This window comes from Saimiri boliviensis, chromosome 3, assembly GCF_048565385.1.
Source record: "Saimiri boliviensis isolate mSaiBol1 chromosome 3, mSaiBol1.pri, whole genome shotgun sequence".
In the NCBI taxonomy this organism is placed as follows: Eukaryota; Metazoa; Chordata; class Mammalia; order Primates; family Cebidae; genus Saimiri; species Saimiri boliviensis.
The window spans coordinates 73,374,921-73,397,488 of NC_133451.1; the positions used below are offsets into that span (position 1 = coordinate 73,374,921).

The 22,568-nt window shown below is 48.0% G+C and overlaps 2 protein-coding genes across 3 annotated transcripts; both read left to right on the top strand.

Annotated features, from left to right (window-relative positions):
• Positions 1-410: 410 nt before the first annotated feature.
• Positions 411-15,540, top strand: LOC141583843 (uncharacterized). Its single transcript, XM_074395666.1, has 6 exons — positions 411-502; positions 821-1,226; positions 11,917-12,046; positions 13,890-14,001; positions 14,231-14,479; positions 15,464-15,540. Exons 1-5 carry the CDS (start codon positions 411-413, stop codon positions 14,448-14,450), a joined length of 960 nt encoding a protein of 319 aa, XP_074251767.1. The 3' UTR covers positions 14,451-14,479; positions 15,464-15,540.
• On the top strand, positions 15,165-22,033 carry PRDM8 (PR/SET domain 8). 2 transcript variants are annotated; one of them, XM_039468603.2, is made up of 4 exons: positions 15,165-15,604; positions 17,842-18,062; positions 19,046-19,277; positions 19,671-22,033. In XM_039468603.2, exons 2-4 carry the CDS (start codon positions 17,844-17,846, stop codon positions 21,308-21,310), a joined length of 2,091 nt encoding a protein of 696 aa, XP_039324537.2. In that variant the 5' UTR covers positions 15,165-15,604; positions 17,842-17,843; the 3' UTR covers positions 21,311-22,033. The 2 variants fall into 2 exon arrangements, with proteins under 2 accessions (XP_039324537.2, XP_039324538.2); XM_039468604.2 differs by having other exon boundaries at positions 15,166-15,604; positions 19,674-22,033.
• The last annotated feature ends 535 nt before the right edge of the window (positions 22,034-22,568 follow it).

A 22,568-nucleotide genomic window follows, 5' to 3' on the forward strand; every position in this document is an offset into this window, starting at 1 on the left:
GGGTGGGGAGGGTGTCTTAATGTTTTGGGATTGGAGTGGATCTGGCTTTCCTTTATTTTATTTCTTATTCAGACCACCCGCCACCGCCCATACACCCATTCAGCTCCCTTTACATTGGGCTAAAACCTATGGCTCTGGGCATCTCTCTCAGAGACAGTGGTGAAGAAGGAGAGTATCCCCTGTCCAGGACAAATCCCCTGTCTCCTGGCTCTCCTCCGTATTCATCATTTCCTTGAGTTCCCTCCCTGCCCGCATCCAGATTCAGGAAAAGGAAATAGTTTTCAAAATTAAAGAAATAAAAACACTAATAGGATCTGAAATGAAAGGAAGAAAGGGAGGGAAAGCTACACTTCCCATCCTCCTACCTCCACCCCGCCCCCGTCCCTAATATTCTCTTCTTAAGTGCAAGGATGAGCTTCCCACGACCCATCCCTTTGGCAGCTTCTCCTGTTCTTTCCTCTTCCACCGTCCACAGGAAACTGGAGAGTGTTTATCCCCAAGGGTGATATCCTGTTAGTGTCTGTCCCACGTTCTGGCTGAAGTAGCTGTCTTAAGGTGGAGGCGTCCAAAACTCCGTGCCGTTTGGGGAGGAATGTTTCCTGGAGTGGGATGGACATGGTGGGAGGAGAGGAAAATGAGCAAACCACTTCTGACGGACGGCGGGTGCGTGCGCCTGCAGGAGTGTTTGGGCTCGCCTCGCCCAGCCCTCCATCCCCGAAGGGAGAATGGCTGGAAGGGACTCGGGGTTGCCAAGAGGGTCCCCCCTCTCTTTCGCTAAACCTGCGGGTACCGGCTGCCCTGTAATCCGCGGGACTTGAAGAGGGCAGGCCTCCGCTCCTCTTCCCCAGGGGCCGTGCCCCCGCACACACCCACACCACCCGTCCCGCGACACACACGCAAGTACTGGGGGAGACTGGGCGCCGCCCCCCGCCAGAGCCCTGCCCCGCGCCAGCCCGGGGCCGAGCCGCCAGGCCCCTTCTCCTGCACCCCCGCCCCCGCCCGCCGCCGAGGCTCCAGATGGCGGCTCCTTGCGCTCGGCTTGCAGCCCCCAGACGCCGCCCGGCAGCAGCCGGCGGTCGCTCCCTCCCTCCCAGCTGCTGCGGCAAGACCGGGGCCGTTTCGCGAGGCGGGCGGGCTCCTCGGCAGGCTCGGATTGCGGTGCGGGCGCAGCCGCCGAGAGGCCCGCAGGAGCTGCGCTCGCGGGGAAGGAGCCCCGCAGTCCGCAGGTAAGGAAGCCGCGGGCAGGCGCGGGGCGCGGCGGGAGCGGCGTTCCCCGGACCCAACCCGCTCTCTCTCCCGGCCTCCCTCCCCTCTGCCGCTTCTTCCCCGGAGCGAGGGGCGGGACAGTGTCTGGGCCGGAGCGCCCGCGAGAGGCAGGGAGCGGCCGCACGGCAGCCAGGAGGGGGCGCCAGCACCCCGGGGCCGGAGCTGCAGGGCTGGCTCTGCCGGGCGTCCCGCCCCCGCCCCGGGAACGGTCCCACGGCCGCAAGGGTGCCCCCTTCCGCTGGAAAGCGGTAATGCCCACCGCCACCCACTTCGGTTCGCGCTGAACTCCTCTCCCGCTTCCTTTTTGCATCTGTCTCTCCTCCTCCTCCTGCCTCCCTCTCGGTCTTACTCCCCTCTTCCCTCTCTCCGTCTTCCTCTCAGCCCCTTTTCTTTTCCTTCTCCCTCCCTCCCCGCGGGCCCCCCAGTACTTTTCCTTCTCCTCTCTGATCACTGTCTGGCGGAGGGTTTGCCGCCCGCCGGGAGGTAGTGTGGAGGGGATGGATGCGTTTCCCGCCCAGGCTCGGGTTCGGGCCCCTCTCCGTAGGTACCTCCCTGGGTGCTGGCGAAAGCAGCCCTGAGAATGGCAGCTCTCAGAGGTTGAAGTCATTGTTTTCCGGGGACGGGGCACGGCGACTCTTTGATTTGGGGGTGAGTTATGCATTTGGGGCAGCGATCCCCTGGAATGCAGAGCTGGGAATTTCCCTTGCTAGACAGTTGCCTGGAGTAGTGAGCCCCTTTCTCCCACCAAAAAGTCAGGACAGTCAAGAGTCAGTCTCTGTCTCTCTCTCTCTCTCCTTCTCTCTCCAAATCCGAAGGACAGCCTCCCTGTACAGTCTTCACCGTTTTCCTCCGAGGCAGCCGCGCCAGGGGAGGGAAGGGACGCTGAAAGGCCGAGATGGCTGGCATCTCCGCGCCCATCTGATGCCCTCTCTAATCCCCCAGTGCTCTAGCGCGTGCCCCAGTGTCCCCAGACCCTTCGCTCGCCCCTGCGCAGAGGTCGTCGGGTTTTAGACCCAGAGAGCACCTTCCGTAAGCTCCCGGCCCAAATCCCCTCGGAAACATTAATCACAACGACCAGCGGATGCAAAATGTGTGCTTATGTCGAGACTGTCTTTTAATCCCGAACATAATTCTAAAAAGCAGCATCAGACAAGAGCTTTATTAATCCCTTACAAGAGCAAATGCGATCTCTGACCTACTAGACTTGTTTTCCTGTAATTTCACAGGGTTAGCCTCACTAGAGGAATGTGCAAGGGCAGAAGGGAAACTGTGAGGAGACCTGCGGCTCATTAGCAACATAATAGGGTGCACTTCAATAAAAGTACGGTCCTGAAGTGGAGTGGACTCGCTGTCCAGGAGTCCGAAATTCAACAGGGGAGGCAGCGAAGTGAGTGATGTGGATTGGAGGAAGGAGTATCTGGGCCTTAGGTGCAGTGTGGTTGGGAGCTGGGGTGGGAACCCAGTTCTGTCTCTTCTGAAGCCTTCGGATCCATGTGACTTAATTTGGGGGCTATCCCCTTGCGAGGACTCTAGGGCAACCGGAGGGGCTCCCCTGCAACACGGATGAGTTCAGACTTTGACCCCTTGGGGCCTGTTTCTTGCACTTGAGATTTCACTATCATGTAGTTCAATTAATCATATCTCCCTTCTCCCATTTTATTCAAAACTGTCTTCCAGTTCCCTCATAATCGTAATTTGCGTCATTGCCTTTTATCGTTGATTAATTAGGAAGCCGAAAATGATAATGGAGGGTCGGGCCAATAAATTAGCTTTAGGAACAGACGGACGGACGTCCGAGGCTCCCGCCTGGGTGGGCACTGTCCACCGAAGCGGGCGGGGGCCACCCTCGCTGCCGCTGGCTGCGCAGGAAGGGGTTAAGGAAAAGGCGCTCCGTACTGGCTGAGTGGAGAGATCCACTCTGAAATAAAGCCGGTGGGTACAAGGAAAAACTTCTCACTGCACTAAGTGGAGATACTCTTATGACGCTCAGCTTTTCCCGTTTCATATAGAAAAGGAGAAAGGAAGAATGGGACAGGATAAGGCTCAGACTCCTGTTTCTTTGAGAGGCCTCCCTACTAGCTGGTAAACGGGTTTAAAGTCTGGGCCTTATTAGGAGTCTTTTTTTTTTTTTTTTTTTTTTTTTTTTTTCCAGAGCTGAAATGTTAGATTTACTCTTGATCATTTCCTTCCTCTTTCCACTTACCTACTGGCCTGAAAGAAGGAAGAAAGAAGGGAGGAAACAAGGAAAGGAGGAAGGAAGAGGGGAGAGAGTGAGAGTGAGAGACAGAAGAGAGATTGATTGTCAAGATCAGATCAGTTAACTCCCTGGCCAAAGAGGAAAGTTGCTCACGCGGAGTTGCTCGCTGCCCTTGAAGAAGCAGCAGCTCTAGGTAGACGGGTAGGGTCTCCTCTTCTTTCCCTTCCTGAAATAGATCACTCCTCCAGAGGGCTGAAAGACAGCACTTTGCCAATCTTCACAGCTTCGCCCTGGCCTCTTTAGCTTTCAATTGAAAACCAATTAAAGGTTTCTATAAATCTGTTAGTGCCCCTTTTATCTGGGGACCCCTGATGCATGCGATATTGCCCTTTAGATGCCTCTTCCGTGTTTTGTTTTACAATTGTTGCATCAATATAATGCGGCCTTTCTTCTCCTGTCTCTATAGATACAGATACACAAGGAAAACCAAAGCTATTCAGGCTCCTCATTTGTCCAGCAGCCTAACAGTGGTGCCCTTTCTCTGCTGCTGCTTTCCCTGCTTCGGAAGCAGCAGTTATGGTAGAAGCAGATGGCTACTGATTGCAGGAGCTTTGTGGCTCTAATACTGAATACTTTATGGAAAAGGACTTTATCATGCTTCGTTCGGCAGAGGAACAAGGCATGAAATTTATGGCCAGGAAAAATCAATCTTTTTTCAAGTTGTGGCTCCTTCTCAGCAGTGTCTCCTTTGCCCCCAGGGGGGTTGAACACTGAGGAATTGGTTTTATCTTATTCTCCTTTTTGCTGACAGCCCTTTTAGTTAGGATAGTGGATTAAGAGCCAGAAGTTTACGAAATACTCCAGGTTGTTGCTGTATCAGCATTCTCTGCCCTCAGTGGGGGGAAAAAAGCAGAGAAATATCTTCTCGAATGCTGTTTCAGGTCATGTTTTCTTGGATGTTCTCTTAGTTGATGGGTAAAATATCATTGTTCATTATTTTATTATCGATGAAGAACAGAAAAGAATGTTAAGAGCTCCCATTTGAAGTCAGTGGAGGATACTGATATTGAAGGAGAGGGGAAATGGTGGGGCATTTGGTGATGCAGGTGTGCTTCTCTACTTTGAAAGGGTCTGAGCTGTGAAGATAATTAGGGAATGCCTGAGTTTAGGGTTTGGGGCTCCAAATTGGATTTTCAAGGTTTTCGGGATATACAGAGTCCAACCCTATACTGGAGGCCTAATTCACCACAATATATCATTTCTCTTTTCTTCCCTTTCCCTGAGTTTTACTTCTCTAAATTCTCTTGAGTCAGGTTTGCTCTGGGTCTCTTGCTAGGTTGTGCCCCTTCTCTATATGCAGAGGATACATCCTTCTGCTCCTCCTGTCCTCAGAGTCCGTTTTTGTAGAGTAGTGTCACACCCGCCTTCCTGAGATCTATAACATAAAGTCACACAGAAATGCTTCTAACATATAGAGCCCTAAATGCCTACTGGCAGCCTGGCACCAAGAGAAGGTAATCAATACCAACTCTGAGTCTCCATTCCCATTTCAGACAGTCTTTGTCTCCCTGATTTTAGAAATGCCATTTTATGTTCAAGAAACATTTGTTGAGTGCCTTCCATGTTCCAGGTCTCTTTTCTCTGCCTTTCCAATTCTTTTACCTTGTACTCAAACGCTGAAAAAGGCCAGGAGGACAGCATTCAGCTTTCACAAGGGTCACCTAACTTTCTACCACAAGGTACTTCCTTCCAACTCTCCAGATTCTACCACCCCACAGTCTGGCATGCATCTTTGCATCTTGTTTCTCTCCAAAGAGGAAAAAAAGGGGGAGGAGAAAGCTGATATTTAAAAAATTCTTTTTACCCAGCATTCCAAAGCAGAAGACAATGAGATGCTGTAAGCTTGGGGCATTTCTTCTGTGCTAGGCTGAATGCTCGGCCAGCCTCATCACACTTAATTCTTATGCTGACCCTTTAAGTATTATGTTACTGATGTTAAGTATTATAATACCAGGATTTCACAGATCCCCCTGCTTTACAGGAAACAAAAGCATAGAGATGCTAACTAACTCAAGCAGGTGGCCTAGCTGGGATCTGAACCCAGGCTTGACCGGCAATAGTCATAGCCACTCTATAAATAAATGCTGTCTTTACCATTTTACAAATAAAGATACTAAAATTCAGAGCCGTCAAGTGATCTGCTCACACAGGTAAGAGATTACAGACCTGGGGTTCAGACCTGAGTGTTCAAAACCCCAAATATCAAACTCTTAACCACTGCCCCTTGGATACTTCGGAAGGAAGAGCAACTGGAAACCCACAGTTGACCGCTGTTACCTGATCCCCAGTCCTAGACTGGGCGGGAAGTTTCTTGTAACGTGAGACTGTGGGCTGGGAAAAACGGAAAGCACCAGCTTGGGCTGCGCGTGCGCAAAAGCGGCGGAGAAGGAGGCCCAGCTAGGCACCCCGAAACAGGCAGCTCCTTCTGTCCTGCGGCCCACAGTGCTCCGTTCGAGGCCCGCGTGAGGACGCTGGGACAAGGAGCGAGGGCAGCCACGGGGAGAGCCTGCCCTGCACGAAGCTCCAGGGCCAATGGTGTAGCTCCGGCCTCTGGAGCCCAGTTACCTCCTCCTGCGGAGCTCCGGGACTTGGGTGTGTAGGGGAGGGCTGGGGCCATCCACCTTGTCGGCATCTGAGCCACAGCGCTTCACAGGAGAGGGGAGGTCGCGCGCGCTCTCAGAGGCCTAGAGCCCTGGTCAGCGAGGGAGGCCCGATCCCCCAGGTTTCTCTGCCCACCTCCAGACCTCGGCTTTTGGCCGCGGCGCTAGAGTTTACCATCAACGTGTTCATAAGCTTCTTACTCCACGGCGTCTTCTGGATCAGCCTTTGACAGCCTGACTTACCTGCGTTTCTAACGTGGCACAGCGATCCTGACCCTTGGCGCTACCAGGCTTAAAGAAGTAACTCGCAAGATGGGCATGGGAGGATAGAGGTCAAATCTCAATCTACCAGGCAGGCCTTCCTCAGCAAACTGATTGCTCTTCCATTAAACCAGGGATGGGGATGGGGGTGGGGGTGTGCGCGGTGGGGGCTGGGTAGGAGGAAAGGGATGACTGCCTTTGCTTCTGTTTCTCCCTAGAAACTTCGGGAAATCCTCAGCCCTCGCTGGGTCGCTTGGAAAGCGGGTACACAATACAGTTCCCAGTTTTCTAATGAGGAAGGAAAGGCAGTTAGTCACAATAGGCAGCCCTGAAATGGTATTTAGTATGTGCCAAGCGTTGTTCTATGCTTGCTGAGTATCCACACAGCCCTAATTTATGAAAAGTATCCCTTTACCGCCCTCAGTTCACAGATGAAGGACTGAAGTACAGACAGGTTAAATTACCTCTAGGGGGCTAGGATTTGAACCCATGCATCCCTGATTCCCCTATGGAGTTGTGGGCTTGCCCGACACTCAATTGTTGGTCCTTCTTCTTGGGTCAGTTTTCCAGACTTCTAAGAAGAATGTTCATTAATGAAGGCATTGAGACCACCTCGTGTCCAAGACTGAAATGAAACCATCCCTGGCTCTTGGAAGTGATCCCTTACCATCTGCTCAGCAACTGGCTTTCCAAAGTGCGCTCGCCCTCGTTCCCTTAGAGTCCTCACTGCGATACGGGAGGCAGCTCTTGCCAGCTTTAGTTCAACCGGAGGAAAACCGAGACTGAGCAAGGTCACTGGCAGCCCAGCGAGTAAGGAATGGGAACACAGGCTCGTGCCCCGCGAGAGAAGATCAGGCGACCAGCTAGCTAGCTGGTCGAGGTCGTGAACAGAGGCAGGTAGAGAGGGAGGTGGAAAGAGGGCTAGGTTCCCGCAGGCCCGGCGCTTGGGACGCCTTTCCGCAGATAAAGTGGTGACCTAAAGGGAAGCAAATGGGGCACTAATTTCCGATGGGAGGCTAAAGAACTTGGGAAATGTGGCGGGCCCTTGGGAACTGCACGTTGTCCCTGCTTCGCCCAGGGCGCATCTGGAGCGTACCAAGAGCGCCCCTTGGCCCCACACTGCCCCAAGTTCACGGTTTGTGCACTGTGCGTCTATAAGGGCGCCACCGGGCAGATGATGGCTTGTTTTGTTCTGCCCCGGTCGCCTCCCGTGTCAGGGCTCTGCACTTTTTGGTGAATCAAGTCAAATCGTGTGACCCGAGTCTGCGTTTCCTGATACTGTGGGGGCGTTGCCCTCCTTGAATCTCTCCCAGGGAAACCTGGTTTGCCCACATTGAAGTCTGTCGTTTGGCCTTCTCTGAACTCTTACTTTCGTCTCTGCACCTTTTACTGAGACATGGGCACCGCACAATCTACACATCAGGGATTGTCCTTGTCTAGCAGGCACTTCTGTGCCTTATCTTGCTGGCCAAACTTAAGGCTCAAACTAAGCTGTGTAGGGCCTTGAGGATGCGCAGCTAATTCAGTTCCCCAGGCAAGAAAAGAAACTCGCTGTATTCAGTGCATTGGCGTTGGGTTTCTAGAGAATATTTTCACAAGTTCAGGGGATCCCCACTTACCTGTAATATACCTCTTAGGGCTTCGGTAAACTGACTCTAGAATGTAGATAATGCTGTGTGACAGCTGATCACACACAAAATCATACACAAGGTATTAGACATACTGATCATATGCAAGGTATTAGACAGTAATATTATATTCAGGAAGTATATTCTTTATAACTCTATTCAGTTTGCCCCCTTGGGACCAATTGCTGTCCTGTATGTCTTCACACAAACTATTTTCTCAAAACCAACTTACATCAAAACATTCAACAAAGAGCACTGGATGCTTAATGGACATGCATTCAAGGAAAACGGCAGTCCTAAAACTTATTTTTAATTGCTACCTTTGACAACGTTCACCCCAACCTTAAACACACACCCACAGCCATAAACACATAGAGGACAATTTCTGCTCAGGTATAAAGTTGTTCAGGCCTATGTTAAATTCTAGGCCTAGCAAATCTCAACATCCAGGTCATTATATTTAATATGTTTGTTCTTAAGAATTTACAAGTGTTTTATTTAGCAATTCTGGGTATTATCTCTTTTAAAAATATGAGTTTTCCTTTAAACTTCCTTAAAAGGAGATTATGAATGATATCATGGTTACTATATTGCATTACAGATACTATCAAATCAGTCTGGGAAGCAGCTTTTTACTCAGCAAGTTCAAGAGAACAACTATGTTACAATCCTTACCTATTCTTTCCTCCACTTCATAATGTAAGTCCACAGGTGTTTGTAGTAGTCATGACGTTGCTATCATTTATGACATGTTGATCTTTGAATTTCTTTTTAGGAGAATACATTTCCAAGTATTAGCAGTGAGGAAAGACTTACATTGGTAGCTTTTGAGTGTTTTTGAAAGTCTTCTGAAAACTAACAGTTTTTCATGTAATGTTTAGGGAGACATCTCTCACTGATGCTAAATTAATACCCCTGGATTAACTCATAGAATACCTGGGATTCATTTGAATTTAAATCATGAAGGATAGTTTTTACTCAAAGCATTCCATTGGCAATATGAGCAAGGGAGCAGTTTGAGAGCATAATTTGAAAAGAAATCGAACCATGTTTCCAAGACTCTTCAATACAATGTGAATCATCACTGTGTAGTTCCTAACTGGTATATACTTCTCAAATCCTCTTTCTCTGTCTCTTTCTTCCTTCCTTTGTTTTTACTTTCTTTATCTCACTTCTCTTTTCCTTGAGAAAATGAAATGTCTCTCTCTTAGAGCCTCCAGAATGTGTACCATAGGTGTATTTCAAGTACTGGACATTTGTGTCCCCTGCTTAGACCCCTTTCCCAGAAAAGCCAAGCCTGTTGCTGCTTTCTCCCCAGCAGCCCAAATTCTCACAGTCCACACCTCAGAAAGCTAACTGGGATTGGATGCCAAGGGGTGTAGCCCACTCAGGATATATATGCTGTGTGTCTATTGTTGCTTCTTTATTTAACTCTTTATTTAACTTTTTTTTTTTCCTTAGGGCCTGGGAATTGGCCATGTGTTAGTTTATTGAGAGGAGTGGAGTAGGTGGCTTTTTTCCCCTCCCTCTTCCCCCAACAAGAATAAAGTTTATTAAATTATCTGGTTTTGGTGAAGCAGGAGTCAATTCCACGTACATTGTATGGGGCACAGTGTGGTCAAGCTGCAGAGATGTGAGCTTATCACTTCATGGGAAGGAGGGATAGAAGTCCCAGGGCATGTGCAAGCACTTGTGTGGCACAAAGAATCAGAGGCTGGCTGCAGTGATGCTGTTAGTTTAATGTTGACAAGGACATCCCATGGCGTGTCTGTTAGTGAGGATGAGTCAGCTTGGGGGACTTTGTGCTTCCTGCTTGGTGTGGCCATTACATACTACCTGACAGAGAGGAACAGGGGTGGCATACAGGTACTGAATCTTGGGATAAAGTCCATTCTCCCGGCTGTGTGAAGAAATTTGATGTAGAGCCTCTCAATGTTGTCACATTCCCAAGGCCTAGAGTTAGACTTCTCAAAATCTCATTTGAGACTGCTGGACACAAATTTGAGACTGCTAGACATACCGTGATCCCGAATCTGTCTAAAAAGTCTGACCCAGAGGGTAAGGAAGTTCAGACTGGCTGATAGAGATTCAGCTACAATCAGCCACGCCCCCTCACACTGAGATGCATTCAAAGGCTTTATAACTCTATTCAGTTTGCCTCCTTGGGACCAATTGCTGTCCTGTATGACTTCACACAAACTATTTTCTCAAAACCATCTTACATGAAAACATTCAACAAAGAGCACTGGCTGCTTAATGAACAAGCATTCAAGGAAAATGACAGTCCTAAAACTTATTTTTAATTGCTACCTTTGACAACGTTCACCCCAACCTTAAACACACACCCACACCCATACACACATAGAGGACAATTTCTGCTCAGGTATAAAGTTGGTCTGTGATGTCTGAGTCTAGGAGGGACTTTGGAACCTACAGATTTGACAAAAATCCAGGCCTCTTCTTGCCAGATATTTACACACTGAGCTGGGGAGGAGTCCAAAAGTTGGGAGCCAGGGGGTCAAAATACTGGATATTGGATTTGGTTCAGAGGTCACACTCACATAGATGAGTATGAGGCACTGATTTCGTACCTGTTGGTAGTTGCCTCCAATATCACTTCGGTCTGCTAACCCTCTAAAAGTCATACGCAGAGGCTATTAAGCCAGTTGACTACAACCCAGATCCAGGAGAGGAAAATAACATATAGCTTTCAAAGACCATCCCATTCTCAGCTGAACTGCAACAGAAGTATAAGTAAAACTTGGGAATGCTCAGAGAGAAAATTTTAAACTTGAGAAAGGTAGATTACCATTGTAATGATAATGGTGGTAGTAGTAGCTGCAGGAGCAGCAGCATTAAAAGCAGGACCATTTATGAGGAAAAGACCAAGAGAGATAAATGTGAGACAGGAATAATGACCCCTACAGTTGGGAGCCTGAAGTCCTTCCTCACAGGTTACAAAATTACCCAACTCTGAGTCTCTGGCTTTCCCAGGGCCAGCCTAGAAAACATTTGCTCATGTAATACCCAGTGAACCAACTACAATACTTAGGGTGAGGAAGAGACACAAATGGAGCTTGCAATGTATACTTATAAAAAACAAGCATCCCTCCCCACAACCGACTCCCTCAGGTCATTCTTTATCCAAATCAGCAAGCAGGCCTCTTCTTGACTCACCAAGATGTAAAACAAGCAAACAAGCAAACAAGCAAACCCCTCTGTGTTTCTTTTTAAAAACCCACCATGTATCATTCTCTTGATAAAGGCAAAATGGTAGAAAATGAGTTAACAACCTCTGAACAGCATTTTTGGCACAGGCCTGGTATTTTTCTTAATTGACCAGCCCATCATTTCTCTCTCTCTTTCATGTACAAGTAGTCAGTCAAGTTCATCCCTTAAAAACTTCCTTATTCTGAATGGTGAGACTAGGTAATGCAATACTCCTCCTTGAAGATCTATTCTCTGCCTCCCTCAAGCCTGACAGCCCCTTCCAGAGACCTCCTTGTGGGAAATTAATAAGCTTAGGAAGGCTGCCACTGTCTGCTCTATTGGCATCCTCTTATCTTCCAGTGTATGGGCTCTTTTTTTTTTTTTACCCCCTTTCACCACAAATTGCCACACTCTTGACAATGAGGCCTTTGCTGGTGCAGTGTTTTGGCAGTAGGGTTAGAGGTGGGTAAGCCAGGACCTAGAAAGATATAGAAAAAGAAAATTAGTGTGTTTTCATTCTCATAGGATAATAATCTTTACTTGACTTATTATTGGAGATGTTACCTGCTTCTTATCACAGAAGTTGAAATATTTTGGGCTTCATTTTCCAGCACTGGGAAGAGAAAGGGTGTTCCCATTCTAATACTAAGAATTAAATTTCCCTTTCTCACCCTTTCTCCACCCTCTCACTTAGGTCATAAAAGGCACCACCTTGGGTATCATTTATCAACCTCTCTCCAGCCTTCTCTTCCAAAACAACACTACAGTTTCCTACATGTGTATTTTTGCCAGGACAGCAAAGAGCCTGGCTAAAGTGGAACAAGGTGAGCATATCCACTCTTCATTGTCATCCTTCTAATCACTTAATTGGAAATAAAATCCTAGGGAATAGAGCTCCAAATATATGCATAAACCCATTGTTCCATGTGAATTACATAAAGCTATTGACTAGGTACATTTTTATAGTACTGTCTGAGTCTGAATAAATGCCTCAACCCTTCATTTAGTATCAGCGAATTCCAGTAAGTATTAATGCAGAGTGATTTCCAAGTAGTTTATGTACCATTTCAGCCTATAAATTTCTACAGAAATAAAAGTAATTTGCAGATTTTCTTTATCCCCTATTAATGATGGTCATTTAGGACATTTATATTACCAAGCAAAATGTGTACCACTTAAATTACTGGAAAACTTACCAACTAAGAATTTCAACTTAATCTTACCTATACTGTTTTGTTATGTCAGCCATCTAACTCATAATAAAAAGAGTAGGTCAGATTCATAAAATGTGAGAAATTCTTATATTTAAGGATCTTTACCTGAAAGCAGTAGGGAAAAAATTAATTAGAGGGCAAGAAAGTGAAACTGAAAGAAAGCATCTGTTGGCCAGATTCTCAATAAATTGCTCCCCTCTCAAATGTACAAAATTGTCGCTATTTTCTAGCTCGAGATTTAAAAGGTCAAGCTCTTCCACCCTCAGCTTAAGTACCAAAAATGTTGTTTTATACAAGCTGGAATCAAGGTTTTAGTACCTCAAAAGATACATAGTTTAAATGGTCTCTATATTCAGTAAGAGAAAGGCCAGGCACAAGAAAAATGCCTTCCGTTTAGATTTTATTTTCTAAATGTCCATATTCTGGAGTAGAGACTTATGTATTTACAATATGTAAGATAAATTTTTAATGATTTGCATGGACAGATGACTTTTCCTGAAAGATAAACTTCCAATTCTCTAAATAACACCAAAAGAAAGCACTAAGGAGTGTTCTGTTCAACAGATTAATGAAATTATGTTCTTAAACACTGCTCCCCACACACCGTATTGCATATATCAGTCTGCAGTTTCTAAGGGACCACGTGACTCTCTTATGGCTACTTTTCTATCTTGACTTGCAGCAGTTTATAACCGTGCCTCTTCTGTCCTTTATTTTTCTTCTTTCTTCTACGCTGAATTCACTTAAGTTTCGGGCCACTATCTTCAATCCTCAGGTTTATTTTCCAGATGTTTGAGACATGATTTTGACATTTCTAAATCTTCCACCCATTCTTTAAAGAAGTATTAGTGGACAATTTGTCCATGCTTTGTGTGTGTGTGTGTGTGTGTGTGTGTGTGTGTGTGTGTGAGAGAGAGAGAGAGAGAGAGAGAGAGAGGAGAGACAGGGAGAGAGAGAAATGAATCTAGTATTCAATGGAGGAATCAGTCATAAGACAATTGGAAGCTCAGCACAGCAGCAGATTCCTATATACAGACATGTGAGAGAACCCTCATTGCACTGAATCTTGGTCATTAGGAGTCATCCTCAGCGAAAGAACATAAAACTGCACATACTTGCATAAGAGAGATGATATCTTAAGATTAAATAAAACTGCACTTCAAGAAGCTTTCTTTGAAAAGTCAGTAGCTAACCTGAAAACTAAGGGATTCTCTACTTTCTCTCAATGTATGGGGATATTGCAACCCTTTCTTCTGTGAATTTAAGCTTTGTCCTAGGCAACGATTAGGAACTTGCATTGGGCACTGACCAAAAAAGAAAAAGAAACACACACACACACACACACACAGAGAGAGAGAGAGAGAGAGAGAGAGAGAGAGAGAGAGAGAGAGAGCACCCAAGGAAGAAAATGAACTTCCTGGGAAAGTCCTTGTACTTACTTGCTTCTCCTCAGCAAAATCCTCCCCTGGCCTCCTGGGACTGCAGTCACCAGGCTATCAATGCCTCAGTGCCCCACTGTGTTCCAGAGAAGGGTCTCAAAGCTGGGAGAGGATCAAACTAACATGGTAAGCTGCTCTTTGACAACTCCCCAAATACATTATTTCAAAACTTGGAAAAACAACAACAGCAGCAGCAACGAGGCTTTCTCCTTAAGTTGTGGTTCTGCCTTCTCCACCTTAGCCAGCTACACAATCCGATTTATCCTATTGCTGACAGATTGCCCACTTCAAAGTAGTGGTATGTGGGTGGAGTTGAGGGACTGTCTATACCACTGAAAGGCCTTTCTTCCCTTAGGAGTAGAGAATTGAACTGTGAAAAAGAAGCCCGAGATCACCCAGCGAAATGGTGTTGCAGCCCCTGTGGAAGAGTCAACTGGCAGGCTGTTAAAGACCTCAAGTCATTAGCATCAGCTGCTGCACTAAAGGGCAAGTCAGCGCCTCTAAGTGGCTTAGCGCACAAACGAGGCTCCCGAGACAGCCTCGGCAACTCCATCTCCTCTTCCTCCACCCGCTAGATGTGAAAAGCTTTCCGGAGCCCATCTTGGTAATCATTTTTATTTTCAATCACCCTTGCCCCGCAAACTCAAGATCTCAGAGTGCCAGCAGCACCCATTATGGGACCCCTCCGGGACTGCGCAGAATGCACCAAGCCGAGGGCGAAAAACCCCAGCAACTGTTTGAGCCCAGTAACCTGCGCTCTTCCCACCAACCTCTCCACCCTACCTCCGCCCACGTACCCGTGTCCTGGGACTAGGAGGTACCTTTATGTCCCCTTCCGGGGTTTGGTGGCATTCGCACTCCAACCTCATCTCCCGAGTTATGGGAAGGCTGAGACAAGTTCTCACCAAAGCGCATCCTTTCTGAATTTTGCAGGGGGAAGCTTGGTAGTGTTGGCACTCTTGTAGAGCCGGCGCCCATTTATCAACCCCAGGCAACTAGCTAAAGAGTCCCTGGGGCTGACCGCACCCCTTTCCCTTTCACGGAACTCGGACTCCCGGGGAAATACGCACGGGGTCCGCGCGCGCTGGGTATCCAGCTCTCTGTCATAGCTTCTCCAAGTGCCTAGTCAAACAGAGAAAGGCCCTCTCCAATCCTTTTGGTACCTTCCTTTCCAATCCTGAAACGATTTCCCCCTCCTAGCAGTCCCAGAGGGCCCGAGCTTTAGGAGGAGGCGTGCCGGGACGCTCTCTAACAGGCGTTGCCACCCGGGGTAGGCGCTCAGGATCTGCAGGCCAGGGGAAAAAGCTGCGAGGCAGGCGGCGCCGGAGGGAGCGCCTGGCCCAGCAAAGAGTTAAAGGGAGGGGACGTGGGCTGTCACGCGTCATTGGGCAGATTATGTGCAGCAAACAAAAAGTGTGTGTCTGCGTGCCAGTCAGTCACTGCATCGGGTCCATCTGTACAACTCTCTCCGTTTCTCTCTCTCTCTTTCTCTCTCTCTCTCTCTCTCTCTCTTTGGCCTCCCTCCCTTCTTCCCTCCACCCCCCAATCTATTTCTCCCCATCTCTCCATCTCTCTCTTATCTCTTTAGGAAGAGCCTAAAAGACGGCAACACCAATACCTCTTGACATGGAAATACACTGATACAATAGGCAAAAAGAAACACTGGATTGCGCATCTTCCCGGTTCCAGGTGGCCTTATTTAGGAGATTCTATACTGACCTTATTCCTGGTAAGTCTATTTGCATTGATGCGGGAGGGGGATGGGAGAAAGGCATTTTGGTGGAAAGAGTAGAAAATTTTGTCTCCCATCTCCTTATTATCCAGAAGAGAGAGAAAAATAATTGTTGAGGGGCTCTCTACTGCCAATAATATTGTACAAAAGGAGGAGCGGGTAGGGAGCACTTTGCCGAAGAAGCCAAGGACTGGGGAGCGCGCGGCCGCTAGACAATGCCTGCCTAGAGGGAAGGGCTATCGGCTGGCAGCGGCGACCGGCTTTCAGCGAGTCCCGCCGGCTCTGGGGCGGATTCTCAGGGCAGGCGGTTAAGAACCTGGGCCTAGAGCGGGGCACAGAGCTGTGAAAGGTTGGGTGGCAAAGGCGACTGCACGCGGGCGGGCGCTCCCAGGCTGTTGCCCAGCGGTTATTGTGATGGGCTTGAGGCTCGGGTGGCTGGCGCCGCGACTCCGACAGCTATTAGCGCGGCGTAGTGAGGACCTTTTCACCGTATTGTTAGGTAGAACTGCATTTTAATGACTGTGTCCCTGCTGTTGCCCGAAGTGACGGGGCGACCTCCCGGCACAATGAATCGCTTGTGTGAAAGAGATTTTTAAAAGGAAGAGAGAAATTGGGGCATAAAACGCTGAATTGAAGAAAATTGAAAAGAGGAGAATAGGATTCCGTTGAAAAGGGGATGAGAGAGTATGAGTATTTTTGTTTTAAATGTATTTTAATTTGAAATGAAAAATCAGGATGTCTACCTTGTGTGGGGTAAAAATGTCCAGGGATAAATGATGTAGCATGAGAAAGTTTCTACTTTATGAACATTTTTCCTTATTTCTGCTGCCTGGGAGATACAGCCCAACACTTGACATTTGGGGGATGCAAGAGGATGAATTGGAAAATGAGACTAACCAAAGTTTTAGGCTATGTTGGCTGGAATGGGGAAAAAAGGCACTATCTTGTAATCACATGTGTAAGGTTAATTGGTTAATAGAAATTAAAACAAAAATACAAGTCACTGATATTCTTCCACAATGAACAGCTTTGCAGGAAAACAATTAGATCTATGCTTTCCTGCTACTTTAATTATTTAAAAAAACATAAATGATTGCCAATCGTGGCATTATTAAGGAACAACAAACTTGGAGGACTCTTTTGATTAGTCTGAAATACTAAGCAATGTACCTAGTTCAAAGCTAGTTTAAAAATTTAAATACCTGTTTTGTTTTTTTAATGATAAGTCTTGTACGAGGTATCCAGAGGAAGGAAAATGTCCCTTTATGACAGCTTAATAGAGAACCCTCCATTGGGGCATTACTTTCTAAATTGCTGTGGATTAAACAGCTGGAGAGCTCACTGAGGAGTGCTCAAGCAGGGCTGCCCCCTCTTGCCCAAACAGGGTCGTATGGAGTAGGGGGAGTGACAATTCACCAGTCATTACACACAGTATTTCAGACTGGGGACATTTCAGGCCTGTCCTGTACCTGCTCACTTCATGAGCCACATGTGACTCAATCCACCCCCTTGTATAACAAGGTAACAGGGATTCACTCTCATCCATAAATAAGCATGCCCAGAAAAAAAAAAAATTACCTCTGCTTGCTGCTTTTAATTAAAGCCTCAGAGGAACAGTGTTGGATTATGGTAATGAGTAGACATACGTCCCTTCTTGTAGGCTGCAGAGAAAGGTTAGCTGACACAGAATTAGTGGCCCTGACACTCCACTTGAAATCCATTCGCCATGCTCCGCTGTCTCCGCCTGCTCACTAATGCTACTGCCCTCTTTGGAAGAAAAGAAAAAAACCAGCTCCCGGGCACCCAGTTCAATACATAGGCATAGAGGCACTTTCCCCCAAGGGTTAGAAGTTTCTTTCAGAAAGGAAGGTCTATAGGCTGGTTTAAAACAACAACAAAAGTATTATTCTGCCTTGAACTTCAGCTCCAAAACCTACCCAATCCAACATCAAGGTAATGCAAAAAATGATCTAGTCTTTCCTAGCCCCTTCTTTTCTTTCTCTGAAGCAGTCAGCTCCAGATCTCTCACTATTCTAGTTCTTTTAACAAGTATCCCTTAGTTTTTATTGTTAAAATATTCCATGTTAATCTGCTTTAATTTTGAAATAAGAGCTATGCAAAAAATCAGGCAAGTGTAAGGAAAATCTGCCTAGCACTTGAACAGTTCTGCCTGGGTTAATGGCGGTCAAAGCGTTAATGTAACTTACTTTCTTGTGCTGTGTGTCTATCTCCAGTGATGGAGGATACGGGCATCCAGCGAGGCATCTGGGATGGAGATGCCAAGGCTGTCCAACAATGTCTGACAGATATTTTTACCAGCGTTTACACCACCTGCGACATCCCTGAGAATGCTATATTTGGTCCCTGTGTCCTGAGCCATACTTCCCTATATGACAGCATAGCTTTCATAGCTCTCAAGTCTACTGACAAGAGAACGGTACCTTATATCTTTCGGGTAAGTCTCCGCTGGAGCTGTGTAGGTGTATGAGGGTAATGTCCTGTTGGAAATGGCCTAAAAATAATTCTAATGACAAGTAGAGATAGGTTTTACCTGTGGAAAGTGCAATAATGCAAGCAATCCCACTTAACACATCAAAAATTTGAAAAGGAAAAATAAACTCAAATGATTGTCAATTGATATTTTGGAATAAATGAATTTGATTTGGAATGTTAGAAATATCTAAATCAATGCTTCACTTCTGGGTCTTCCTGCTGATGAATACGACTTCCTGAACTCTGGGAGATTTCACCGGGGCGGAGGCTATTTGCATACTAACTAGTTTCTCCAAGTTCTTTGACAAGTATTGGTACATTTGCCTTCCATTTGAGAGGGCTTCTTCATCCCCTAAATATTAGTTTCTTTAGTAATATTAGCTAGTGCCTAGAGTTTGTATTTAGATAAAAATCTTAATGATTTTGACAGTAAAGCATCATTAAATCTATATGCCTGAATTGGAAGATATAAGGCCTCTCATCTCCTATTCTTCTTCACAAAGAAAAGCTATTAATTGTTTAAGCCAAGATTAGGAACATGATTGCCATAGCATAATTTCTAAGATCTAAGCTTGCTTTATTTCTGAAAAAAAGCAAAATTCTCCATACCTTTGTAATGTCGGATAACTTAGAATTAAACTCTCAAGAGGTTAACACTAAATTTTTACTAAGAAGAAATTCCCTCATTTAGTGTCCAATCAATATATGAAAACGGCGACTTAAATAATCTGTATGATGATGCAGTGTTTCAAATAATGGTTATCTTCCCTACTGGTTACAAACATGAGAACAGGTCCAACGTGGGCCAAATTTTTGGAAGCGTGGTCTCAAATTTTGGAAAAGACTAACATAGAAGAAATGGTCTTGCTTCTTCTGATTTCAGTTCTTTCATGGGGGTTCCTCTCCCCCTCCTTCTTGTCTTCTTGCTTCTATTTCAAACCGCAGGTAGACACCTCAGCAGCAAATGGTTCCTCAGAAGGTCTCATGTGGCTGCGATTGGTCCAATCGGCCAGAGATAAGGAAGAGCAGAACCTTGAAGCCTATATAAAAAACGGACAGCTGTTCTACCGCTCTCTCCGCAGGATTGCCAAAGACGAGGAGTTATTAGTTTGGTACGGGAAAGAACTGACTGAGTTACTCTTGCTCTGCCCCTCTAGATCCCACAACAAAATGAATGGTAGGTTGGCTCGCGACCGGTGTGTGGGCCCTTCACTAGCGGGGGAGAGACGCGGGGAGCGACCGGGGCTAACCCAGCGCGCTGGCGCGCCTTTCTTCCCTTTGGGTGTCTCACAGGAAGCCTCTGAGATATAATGCGGAATGAAGCTAAACAGATAGGTGAGAATAAAGCGGGGACACTTGGCTTATTTGCTGTATTACCCCCAAATCAGGGGGAAAGTTAGATGAGGTTGGTCATTCTTTTCTCAGGCACTCAGGCCCTGAGAAATAAACGTGGATTTGTCAAGGGGATGGTGGCAAACCGGCTTGGGGGTGAAGCTGAGTAATCATGTGGTGTGCATGTGTGTGTGTGTGCGTGTGTGTATGTGTGTGTGTGTGGTGTTTGCTCACTAAGCAGGGTCGTCCCCTTACACATGCCTGGAATGCAGCCAACGTTTCCAGTTTGAGTTCCCCTATGTGGCGCATCTGCGTTTCCGCTGCCCCAAGAGACTTCACAGCGCTGATATAAGTCCCCAAGACGAACAGGGCGGCGGCGTGGGCACCAAGGACCACGGGGGCGGCGGCGGCGGCGGCGGCGGCGGCGGCAAAGACCAACAGCAGCAGCAGCAGCAACAGGAGGCCCCTTTAGGCCCGGGTCCCAAGTTTTGCAAAGCTGGCCCCCTCCACCACTACCCAGCCCCCTCCCCCGAGAGCAGCAACCCACCCGCTGCCGCCGGCGGCAGCAGCGCGAAGCCATCTACGGACTTCCACAACCTGGCCAGGGAGCTGGAAAACTCCCGGGGAGGCAGCAGCTGCTCCCCAGCACAGAGCCTCAGCAGCGGTAGCAGCAGCGGCGGCGGCGGCCACCAGGAGGCGGAGCTGAGTCCCGACGGCATCGCCACGGGCGGCAGCAAAGGAAAGAGGAAATTCCCGGAGGAGACGGCGGAGGGCGGCGGTGGCGTGGGGCTGGTAGGAGGCCGGGGCCGTTTCGCAGAGCGGCCCCTCCCGGCCTCCAAGGAGGATCTGGTGTGCACACCGCAGCAGTACCGAGCCTCGGGCAGCTATTTCGGCCTGGAAGAGAACGGCCGCCTCTTCGCACCGCCCAGCCCCGAGACCGGCGAGGCGAAGCGCAGCGCCTTCGTGGAGGTGAAGAAGGCAGCCCGGGTGGCCGGCCTGCAGGAAGAGGGGACCGCAGACGGCGGGGGCGTCGTCGCCGAGGACCAGGACTCTGGCGGCGGCGGCGGCGGCTCCTCCACGCCCGCGGCCCCGTCGCCGGTGGGCGCCGAGAAGCTGCTGGCCCCGCGGCCCGGGGGCCCGCTGCCTAGCCGGCTGGAGGGCGGCAGTCCTGCGAGGGGCAGCGCCTTCACTTCGGTGCCGCAGCTGGGCAGCGCGGGCAGCACGGGCAGTGGCGGCGGCACGGGCGCCGGGGCTGCAGGCGGCGCGGGCGGGGGCCAGGGCGCCCCGTCGGACGAGCGCAAAAGCGCCTTCTCGCAGCCAGCGCGCTCCTTCTCGCAGCTGTCCCCGCTGGTGCTGGGCCAGAAGCTGGGCGCGCTCGAGCCGTGCCATCCTGCCGACGGCGTGGGCCCCACCAGACTCTACCCAGCCGCCGCGGACCCTCTAGCAGTGAAGCTCCAGGGGGCCGCGGACCTGAATGGAGGTTGCGGGTCCCTGTCGAGCGGCGGCGGCGGCCTGCCCAAGCAGAGCCCCTTCCTGTACGCCACCGCGTTCTGGCCCAAGAGCTCCGCTGCAGCTGCAGCCGCGGCTGCGGCGGCGGCCGCCGGGCCCTTGCAGCTGCAGCTGCCCTCGGCGCTCACGCTGCTGCCGCCCTCCTTCACCTCGCTGTGTCTGCCCGCGCAGAACTGGTGCGCCAAGTGCAATGCCTCCTTCCGCATGACCTCCGACCTGGTGTACCACATGAGGTCGCACCACAAAAAGGAGTATGCGATGGAGCCCTTGGTGAAACGGCGGCGAGAGGAGAAACTCAAGTGCCCCATCTGCAACGAGTCCTTCAGGGAGCGCCACCACCTCTCCAGGCACATGACCTCGCATAATTGACTCCGAAAGGACCCCAGCTTTCCATGCGCGCGCACGCAGTCAAGCCACCTGCAGGAATAAACACGCGAGAACATCCACCGCCTCCTTGCACCCCAAAATACTGCACACAGGCACATACATCACCCCCACACACTACACACATCCTCCCCCAGGAACCTCGTTGAGACATTTACCCGGGACATACACACACACACACACACACACACACACACACACACACACACCAGGATGGTGGATTTTTGATTGGGTGGGTTGTTTGAGGGAGTTTTCTTTTGAATGCACGCATTTTCACTTTCCCCAAAACAAAGGTACATTTTTTAAAATGTCATATATTGCAACATATTGATGCATTTGTCATACGTTTCTACTTAAATTATTAAGCACTTACGGTTTAGATGTAATAATTATATGTAAGGGCAAAATTTATTTTAGATATAAAGTAAAGGAGGAGGGTGAGATGCTTTGCATTTCTTGATGATCGTTTGTGTTCTTACAAAAATAAACAAAATGAATAAAAAGGGGTCGCCATTCAATTTGAGTTTCCAGGGGGAAGTGCATGTATAATGATATGATTATGGACTTCAATGAAGAATGTCATCAATTATGTAAATATGTATTTCCTTTTAATACAAAGTGTAATTTTGTGCCAGTGAAATGGAGTCTGAATAGTTATGTGTTTCTTTTATCCCTGGAAATATTTATTAAACTTTATAGTTTATCTGAGTATGTTGGATGCTTTGACAATAAATGACTATTTTCTTCAAAGCAAATATTTGGGAAGTTTTAAAATTTTATTGTTGTAGCTGAAGACTGTACTCTGAGTAAATACCATTCATTTTCACTGAGTTCCTGAAAAGAAGGGAAGAAAGAGCATCAGAGAGGAATTACAAACCTGGCACCGTTTGCATTTATTTACTCTAAGCCAATTTTGAGCCTAAAAGGAGAAAAGTTTTTATTATCACTTGGAAAATATTTAGCTGGAAAGTGTTGGGCATCTTGATCAAAGACAAATCATTTAGACAAAGATGCCTGCCATGCAGCTAACCCGTCACTAGGACACCAGCATTCTTTTGAGCAGCAGGATAATTAGCATCTTCACAAATGGCCTGAGACAATGTTCAGGCTGAGGTCTTGGAGACCAGATGAAAAGCTCACTTTAGGTTCTACTAGTGATGGCTACATAGAAGGGTATCTTGTACTCTAAAGTCATTACAATGGCATTTTGTCATAAACTATTAGGAGACCCTGTGGGGGAGTT

What these genes read in the sequence shown, in the direction of transcription:
- PRDM8 (XM_039468603.2), top strand. Translation starts at nt 17,844, where the DNA reads ATGGAGGATACGGGCATCCAGCGAGGCATCTGGGATGGAGATGCCAAG. An exon ending in CGGTACCTTATATCTTTCGG is followed by an intron (nt 18,063 to 19,045) that starts GTAAGTCTCCGC and finishes TTCAAACCGCAG; the next exon opens with GTAGACACCTCAGCAGCAAA. An exon ending in ATCCCACAACAAAATGAATG is followed by an intron (nt 19,278 to 19,670) that starts GTAGGTTGGCTC and finishes TTGCTCACTAAG; the next exon opens with CAGGGTCGTCCCCTTACACA.
- LOC141583843 (XM_074395666.1), top strand. Translation starts at nt 411, where the DNA reads ATGAGCTTCCCACGACCCATCCCTTTGGCAGCTTCTCCTGTTCTTTCC. An exon ending in GAGAGTGTTTATCCCCAAGG is followed by an intron (nt 503 to 820) that starts GTGATATCCTGT and finishes CGGGACTTGAAG; the next exon opens with AGGGCAGGCCTCCGCTCCTC. An exon ending in CCTGGCTAAAGTGGAACAAG is followed by an intron (nt 12,047 to 13,889) that starts GTGAGCATATCC and finishes GCTTCTCCTCAG; the next exon opens with CAAAATCCTCCCCTGGCCTC.